The sequence below is a fragment of the Muscardinus avellanarius genome, assembly GCF_963383645.1.
Source record: "Muscardinus avellanarius genome assembly, chromosome: 12".
In the NCBI taxonomy this organism is placed as follows: domain Eukaryota; kingdom Metazoa; phylum Chordata; class Mammalia; order Rodentia; family Gliridae; genus Muscardinus; species Muscardinus avellanarius.
Window position 1 is genome coordinate 25,695,469 of NC_137798.1, and position 8,861 is coordinate 25,704,329.

At 50.3% G+C, this 8,861-nt stretch overlaps 1 protein-coding gene and 1 pseudogene across 2 annotated transcripts; one reads left to right on the forward strand and one right to left on the reverse strand.

The window, feature by feature from the left end:
* On the reverse strand, window positions 1–471 carry LOC308271311 (ribonuclease pancreatic-like; the record flags this gene model as incomplete). Its single annotated transcript, XM_080707592.1, has 1 exon — window positions 1–471. One exon carries the CDS (start codon window positions 469–471, stop codon window positions 1–3), a length of 471 nt encoding a protein of 156 aa, XP_080563718.1.
* Window positions 472–6,722: 6,251 nt separating this feature from the next.
* Window positions 6,723–8,626, forward strand: LOC308270925 (cyclin-dependent kinase 4-like; annotated as a pseudogene). Its single transcript has 2 exons — window positions 6,723–6,736; window positions 7,704–8,626. The product of its transcript is annotated as a cyclin-dependent kinase 4-like (transcript).
* Window positions 8,627–8,861: the final 235 nt, after the last annotated feature.

Consider the following 8,861-nt stretch of genomic DNA (forward strand, 5'->3'; position numbering starts at 1 on the left):
TCAGCTGGAGGCTTCCACAGAAGCGTCATAGTGCACGGGTACAGACGGGTTCCCTTCACAAGCCACGATGATGTGCATCACTTTCTGGGTGGTGCTGTAGGCGCAGTTGGGGTACTTGGAGCTGCCCGTGGTGCGGCAGTCTGTGATGCGCATGGTGGAGCTGCTGCGGTAGCAGTTGGTCTGCCCGTTCTTGCAGGTGACGTTTTCCTGGGAGCAGACGGCCCGCACATCTTCCAGAGACTCATGCACGAAGGTGTTCACCGGCTTGCACCTGCCCTGGGTCATGTTCCGGCGCTGCATCATTTGGTTGCAGTAGGTGGGGCTGCTGCTGCTGCTGGACAAACCCTCTGAGTCCATGTGCTGCCGCTGGAACTTCTGGGCAGAGGATTCCTTGCCCAGGCAAGGCTGCACCCATGCCAGCGCCAGCAACACCAGCAGAGGCAACAGGACGAGGGACTTCTCCAGAGCCATGGTGGCCTCGCTGTCCTGGGGAGCCTGGCTGGGGAAGGGAGAGAGAGGAAGAGATGCCAGCTCCCGCTGCTGCTTCCTGGCCAAAGTCTCCCTTTCAGCTCAGCCAGAAAGTGTCCTTCTTCTTGAGAGAGCTTTCAAGTTGATAAGATACATGTACCCATCTCTAAGTGCATTTTATCCCCACTCACTGGAGAGTGGCCTCCTGGAGGTGACCAACAGCGTCACCCCAGATCCTGGCAGCACTGCGTTTGAATACTGGAGTTACATCTAAAATGTATTTGACAACCTGAGAGTAACTTAGAGAGAACCCATCACAAAATTAAAAATAAAAGCCGGGTGTGGTGGTGCACACCTGTAATCCCAACATTTGAGAGGCTGAGACAGGAGAATTGTGGTTCACAGACAGCCTTAGCTACTTGGTGAGGCCCTCTGCAAATTAGTGAGACCCTGTTTCAAAAATAAAGAAAACAAAATAAGACTGGGGGTATAGCTCAGAGATAGAAAGCCCCTGGGTTTAATTCCCAGTACTGCAAAAATTAATTAATTAAATAAGTAAATAGGGATGAAGTATAGATCAGAGGTAGAACACCCCCTAGGTTTAAATTCTCAGACCCCCCCAAATAATATTAAATAAAATAATTTTGAGAAATAAAATACACTGGTACCCAAAACTCAAAGATCATTGAGCATCATTTTGTATTTCTGCAGTGTTGCCATGACACCCTAGCCACTGGCCAACAAAGCCTGTTGTCTTATAACACAAGGGAAACTCAGCCCAGCACCTGACCCTGGCGTCATAAAGGGATTCCATTGTATTCCACAGAGGGATGCTCGCTGCCCAGTGTGGCCCTTCCTCCTGCCCCATCCCTTCTCTCTGACCCTGCCCTCTATGGCCTGGCTCAGGCTTTCTCAGGGCAAGTGTCACCTCCTAGGAGCAGCTCCTGGGGCCACCCCTAGGGCGGCTTACCTGGGTCTCCAGTCAGGCTCTCAGAGGGGGTGGAAGACCAGCTTCTGCAACACTCAGTCCCTGCTGTGGACCTTATATAGATTTGGAGGGGGTTGGCCTCTAAGAAAAGTGGGAGGAGCATCTTTGTCTCCACTCAGATAAGAGCAAGGATATGCAAGGAAAGGAGAGGCATGTCCAGGGCCCACCCCCTTCCAAGGCTGCTGGGGAAAGAGCCAGTCTCTGCCTCTGGGGCTCCTTCCACCATGTGAACCCCATCGCTGTGCTGGTTCTCCAGGAGCAGCAGAGACAGACACTCCAGGGCAGTGGTGCCCGACCTGGCGGACCCCAGCGCAGGCCTCGTGATGGCTCTGCCTGCCGTGTTCTCCAGGTTCGGCACCTGGAGCCGTGCAGGGTGATGTGCAGGGTGATGAGCACGGAGATCAGGGAGCTCTGTCCCCAGGAGTCCTGAGACTGCCTGTCACAATTCCACATCTCCCAGGGCACCTCTCCTGGAGAGGGAAGGGGGATTAAGGGGCCTTCCCCCAGCTGGAAGGCAACTCAGATCTGGAGAAGAAAAGGGGAGAAGGTCTGAACAGGGAGGAGGAGGCCTGTAGGGTGAGCTGGCCCGTGCTGGCCGCTGCCCACCCTCCACTCTGCTCCTGGACTGGAGGACAGCTATTGTTTGTTTGTTTTATGGTGCTGGAGATGGAACCCAGGGGCATTCTAACTTCGAGCTACACCCCAGCCCTTTTTTTTTTTTTTTTTTTTTTTGCAGTACACCGGATGCAACCCAGGGACATTCAAACTCCGAGCTATACTCTATCCCTGCCCTATTTTTTATTCTTTATTTTGAAACAGGGTCTCACTGAGTTGCAGAGGGCCTTACTAAAAGTAACTGAGGCTGTCCGAGAACCGCGAGATTCCAGTCTCAGCCTCTTGAATGCGGGGATTACAAGTATGGGCCACCATACCCGGCTCCTATTTTTTATTCTATATTTTGAAACAAGTCCTCACTAAGTAGCTGAGGCTGGCTGTGAACCTGTGATCCTTCCTGTCTCAGCCTCCCAAGTACTGGGATTACAAGCACACACCATGAGTCCAGGCTATTTTTTTATTTTGAAACAGGGTCTTGCCAAGTTGCCGAGGCTGGTTCTGTTCATTTCCACTCAGTCCTTTACAGAATAAGAAGGGTGTGTGGACAAGGTAAGATACTCTTACAGGACAAGTTGAGAAAATCTCAGTCACAGAGGCCCTGTCATTAAGCTGGCTCCAAATGCTCAGCACAGCCCCCAAACACATATGTGCATGGGTACACACACACACACACACACACACACACACACACACACTGCGCAAGCACATCCACACAACAGCATGTGTGCACACACACACACACAAGGTTCCTTGCAAACTCAGAAAATGAGGAGGCAAAGAGAAAATTAGAACAGAATAAGATGGAAAAGTGAAAACTAGAGGTCAGCAAAGGGAGGTGACCAAGGGTGGGAAGGGAGAGAAGTGAAGGGAGGAAGAGGAAAAGGAGCCCTAACCAGTGCTGCCGTCCCCTCCAGCCCTGCGCCCTGTAACCCAGACGCCCTAGAGCTGAGACAGGGTGACAGCCAGATGGCACTCCCCAACTCCTCCCCTTCCACCCAGAAATCCCAAACGAGAATCTAAACTCAAGACGAAGGACTGTGCTTTATTTTACTTTATTTTTGTTACTGCACATTGAATCCAGAGTAATCTACTCCTAAACTACACTGCCAACCCTTTTTATTTTTTTATTTTGAACAAGGGTCTTGCTAAGTTGCTGAGAGTCTCATTATGTTGCTGAAGCTGGCCTCGAACCTGAGATCCCCCTGTCTCAGCTTCCCAAGTAAAGATTGTTCTTTAAAGATTGATTCAATGGGGCCTGGAAGGGGCCGTGAGGGGGTGAAGGTGAGGTCATGAACAGGTCTCCCCTCCAGCTCTGACTCTCCCTCCTCTGTGGAAAGCTAGTGTGGCTGCAGCCTCCTCCTCTGCACTCAGGCCAAGGAGCAGCTCAAGGAGCAGAACTGGGCAAGGGGCTAAGGGAGGGCGGGAGGCGAGTCACACACCGTCGGCCATCGGCCATTGATGTCCAACACACCCAACCCCCAGCCCCAGGGAACTGGTGCTTCCTCCTCCCTCCCTCTCACTGGTGTCCACACTAATAGAACTTGGGGCAGATGCACTTAAGAGTTGGTTCTCAGTCACATGTGAGGTAGCAAGTCTGAGCTGAAGGGCATTTGGGGCGTGTGAAGGGCAGGGAGCCACTTTAGTGAAGTTGTGAGCTGTCTGCAGATCTCAGCGAATCCCTTCTGGATGTCTCCCCTTCCCAACTCTTCCAACACTGTACACAAGCTCTTTACCCCTGCGGGCTGCCTAGAGCTTTCTCTCTTGTTGAGAATCCAGAATGGGAAGCCCAGTATGGTGGTGCTTGCCTACAGTCCCAGTACTAGGTAGGCTGAGACTGGAGGATCACAGGTTCAAGGACAGCCATCTCCCATGTTCGAGGCTTCTTAAGAGATGCTTTATCTCTCTTCTGCCCCCACCCAGCAGGGAGCAGGAGATCAAAGCTCTGCCCTCCCACCCGCAGCCCTGGCCCAGGGCCAGCAGGGCAGGCTCCACTTTCCCAGGGGTGGCCCTGACCTCTGGGAGCCCGGCAGGTGCTGTCAACAGCCCAGGTCCAGAACGCACACCTGGCCCCACCGTGCAGCCAGAGGCCCTCCACCCAGGAGCAGGGCTGTTCTCCGTGTGTCCTTTCCCACCTGGGCACCAGCCCTGGGTCCTGCTCACAGAGACCAGGTAGGACACAGGGTGTCTAAGGAGCATGGAGGCCTGGCTGTCTTCACTGCTCATTACACAAGACCTAGCTGCTGTCAGCCTGGTGCTCCGGTGGTCTGTGGACGTCATCCACTTTAGGGGACACCCTTGGCTGCCCCACCATTCTGCTCCAGCCCAGGCTCTGGCACCTCCCCTCCACACCCTGGGGGCAGCTCGCTTGCCCAGCCCCTGACAGCATGTCAACCAGGCCTCCTCCTCTGGGAAAGAAAACGCCAAGGGAAGTTGGACACCAGAGGGACCTGAGCTGGAACCACCTTGTCTTTCTCCTGAGAAGCAATTAAATCCAAGACTCTGTGTAAGATTCACCAAACATGGAGAATCCTGTGCAACAGAAGCAGCCCGCGAAATTGTAATGCAAAGGAGACCTGAGGAAACTACCGCAGAGGGAGGACAGGAAGCAACAGGAGGAAAGGGTGGGGCGGGGGAAATGAGGGAAGGTTTGGATCAAAGATATTACATGGAGACGCATGATCAAGGATAAATAAAGGCCACGTGTGGTGGCGCACACCTGTGATGCTGGTACTTGGAAAACTGAGATGGGGGATTATGGATCTGAAGCCAGCCTCAGCTGTCATCAACTTAACAAAACCCTGTTTCAAAATTAAAAAAAAAAAAATAAAAGGGCTGTGGCTATAACTCCAAGATAGAATGACCCTGGGTTTCATTCCCAGTACCAAGAGAATAAAAAAAGGATTAATAATTTTGGAGTGTGGGGAAAAGCAACTCAGACAGCAGTCCAGGAAGAAAAGCAGAGACTCGGCCAATCACTGTGTGTTTGGAAAGTAGCAAGTTTCTCCATTGCTGCTAGGCTGAGGGAGCAATGACACAAAAACAGAAAATTTAAGCCAAAGTAGAAGTCACAATCTGGGTGTGGTGGCCCACGCCTCTAATCCCAGTGTTTGGGAGGCTGAGACAGGATTACGGGTTCAAAATCAGCCTCAGCAACTCAGCAAGACCCTGTTTCAAAATAGGAAATAAAAGGGCAGGAAGTAGAACTCTGAGGTAAGAGCACCTGAGTTCGATCTTCAGCACCACAAAAAAAGAAAACAAACAAACAAACAAACTGGGATTGCAGGTATGCATGGCGCACTCTGGACTGTGTTCTCCACCTGTCATGGAGAAGCAACCCCAGCAGGCCCCCGGTTGTTTCTGGTGAGCGTGCGAGGGCCTCCCACACAGCGCACATCAACCCCTCCATGGTCTGTCCCCTGGCCTTGGCCAGGGCTCACGCGGCGCTGGGCCAAGTCACTTGTCCTCTCTGGGTCGGAGTAGATTGGTCAGGGGAGGCCTGGTCAGTGAGAGGGAAGTTGCCGTTGCCGGGGAGGGAGCTGGAGCTTACCACAGGCTGTTTATCCACCATGCTGGCTGTCCCTGAAATCCTAGGGAGGTGAATGCAAATGGAGCAGAGATGCCAAGTCTTTAATCCTCTCTTACCACCCACCTTCACCACATGCCGAAGTGAGGAGTCTAAGTCCTTCTTACAGCCCCTCCCACGCCCATCTTGTGTCCATTCCTCAATCCAGAGGAAAGAACCGGGGTGTCAGCCAATCTGACTTTGCAGGTCTCTTGCCTGTGGCTTTTAGTGTTGGAACAATGGCGGAACATCTAAGCGAAAGGGTCAAATGCTGTAAGCCTAAAGTAGAAATGCTGTCACAAATTATAACGCAGAATACAAAAGGGAGGCAACGTCACAAGATAGCCAACTAAAAAAATTGTCCAGGAGGTTCTCTCTCCTTTTAATAAAGAGCCCAATGGTTATGAACTACTAAAAAAAATATTTGGGATCAGATAACAAAAGTTGTTTTCTTGTTTCTGTCTAAATAGAGGGTCCTTGGCTAGGCTATACCTTCTGTGCAGAGTTTGATAGCGTTCACCATAACTTCCTGGCTTTACTCACTTTTGGTAGGGCTGACATGAGTACATATCTCCTGTTCCATTCAAAAGGGTCACTGTAATCCCAGTACTTGGGAGACTGAAACAATAATATCACAGATTAGAGATAGCCTCAGTAATTTAATGAGATTCTCAGCAACTTAGTGATACCTTGTTACAAAATAAAAAATAAAAAGGGCTATGGGTGTAGCTCAGAGGTAGAACTCCAAGCTCAGAGATTCAGTCTCCAGTGCAAAAATAAATTAAAACAATAAAAAGACTAAGAAGGACTGGGGGTGTAGACCTGAGGGTTGTATGGTCATAATGTTGGGGTAAGCGCTCAGCTCAGGAACTCAGGATCTGCAGGGACCTTGGCTAACATGACAGAAAAGGATTTCAGCACGTGCCAGTTAGAGCCATGGGCAGAGGTTTATTTGGGGAAAAGGGGAGGAAATACACATTCAAGAGAGAATGCGGGCCACCTCAAGATGAGGAAGGCATTTTAGGGAGTTCAGTGTTCTCTTCTTATAGGGGACTTTCATGAAGGGTGGGCTAGAGAAGGTATGCGAGGATGAGTTCGGTCCGGTAGTCCCGAGGCAGTTTATGGTGGGCAGGTGGTCTGGCAGCCTTAGGGTGGATGAGCTCAGTCCTATAGTCCCGAGGCGCTTCCAGATGGTCTGGTGGTCTGGTCAGCCTTAGGGTCTTCAGGTTGATTGGGGTCCTCATTAACTGATTGACGGATAAACTGGAATATCCTAAATTATAGGTTTCTCGGGAATATTATAGTTAACTCTAGGATCTACAGGTTTCCCAGGAATTTGGGGGAGTCAGGACTAGAAAAGGGAGCTAGCTGGTTTGTGGACTAGAGGCAGAAGCACTTCAGCTCCAGGTTCTTATATCAAATTATTTTATACTTTATATAAAGTATATTTTATACTTTATATAAAGTATAAAATATATAAAATATATAAAGTAAAAAAAACTTTATATAAAGTTATTTTTTTTACTTTTCCTTCCTGTCTGTCTCCTTTCTACCTACTTATTCCTTCTATCCTACATCAATAATATATCAATGTCCATTTCCTGATCTTTGACAGTTATGGCTAAGTAGGAGAATGTATTTGTTTGTATGAAATATATACTAGTGTATGGGATGGGATGGGGGGATATCATTTTTGCAATTTGGCATATGTTTCAACTGGTTACAGAAAAAGAAGGCTCTTGGAACTCTACTTGCAATTTTTACACAAACTTCAATTTTTACTTCAAATTGAAAAAAAAATCACATTAAAAATACTTCAATGTTGGAGCTGGTCACATGGCGAGGGTGGGGGTGAAGGAGCCTAGCCTGCCGCCTGTGTCTATGGTCCCACCTGTAGAATCCAGAACCCTGTCCCCCCCACCTGAGTTCGGGTGTATGGAACCTAACCGGCTCCAGAGTTCCCATAACAGTCTGCCCCACAGCATTTGATCTGGAGTAAGGCTCATAGGATTCTAACTCTGGAAGGAAGTTTTGGTGGTAGAAGTCTCTGTGATTACAGGGTCTTCCCAGATCTGAGAAATGGCTACCTCTTGATAATGAGCCAGGGGCTGAAATTGGTGTTGGTGCCCATAGGACAATGTACAAGGTCCGGGATCCCACAAACCACTTTGCTGCCCTTAAGAGTGTGAGAGCCCCCAATGGAGGAGGGGCTGGAGGGGGCCTTCCCATCAGCACAGTTCATGAAGTGGCCTTACAGAAGGGGCTGGAAGCTTTTACGCATCCCACTACTGCCCATCTGATGGACATCTGTGCCATTTCCCATACTGACTGGGAGATCAAGGTGACCCTAGTGTTACAGCATGTAGCCCAAGGCCCAAGACTTAAGGACCTATTTGAACGAGGCACCACCACCAGGCTTGCCAGCTGAGACCATCAAGAATCGGATGTGCCAGTTTCTAAAAGGCCTCGATTTTCTTCATGCCAAAAGCATCGTTCATTGAGACCTGAAACCAGAAAACATTCTGGTGACAAGTGGTGGACAGTCACGTTGGCTGACTTTGGCCTGGCCAGAATCTACAGCTACCAGATGGCTCTTCCATCTGTGGCGGTTACACTCGGGTACTGTGCTCCTGAGGTCCTTCTGCAGTCTACAGATGGCAACACCTGTGGATTTGTGGAACGTTGGCTGTATCTTTGCACCGATGTTTTGTCAAAAGCCTCTCCTCTGTGGAAACTCTGAAGCGGACCAGCTGGGCAAAATCTTTGACCTGACTGAGCTGCCTTCTGAGTATGACTGGCCCCCAGATGTATCGCTACCATGAGGAGCCTTTGTCCCCAGAGGTCCCTGCCTGGTGCAGTCAGTGGTGCCAGAGATGGAGGGGTCTGGAGCAGAGCTGCTGCCGGAAATACTGACTTTTGACCCACACAAGCAAATTTCTGCCTTCTGAGCCCTGCAGCACCCCTACTTGTGTAAGGAAGATGATCCGGAGTGAGCAAGGCGTGACTGCTGCAGAAGGAAAAGAAGTTGCCATTTCCCTCCTTCTGAACACTGAGTAGAGAGAACGCCGCAGAGAAGTCGCCCTCGGCCTCCTCTCTGAGGCTGTGGTGACTCCTCCAACTTTTCACAGAAAATATCTTGCTGCCTTAATGACCTCCTCCACCTCCCTCCTTGACGGGTCCAGCCCGTCAGCGGTGGGGCGGAAAGGGAAGGTTGAGTGCGTCGGCCCG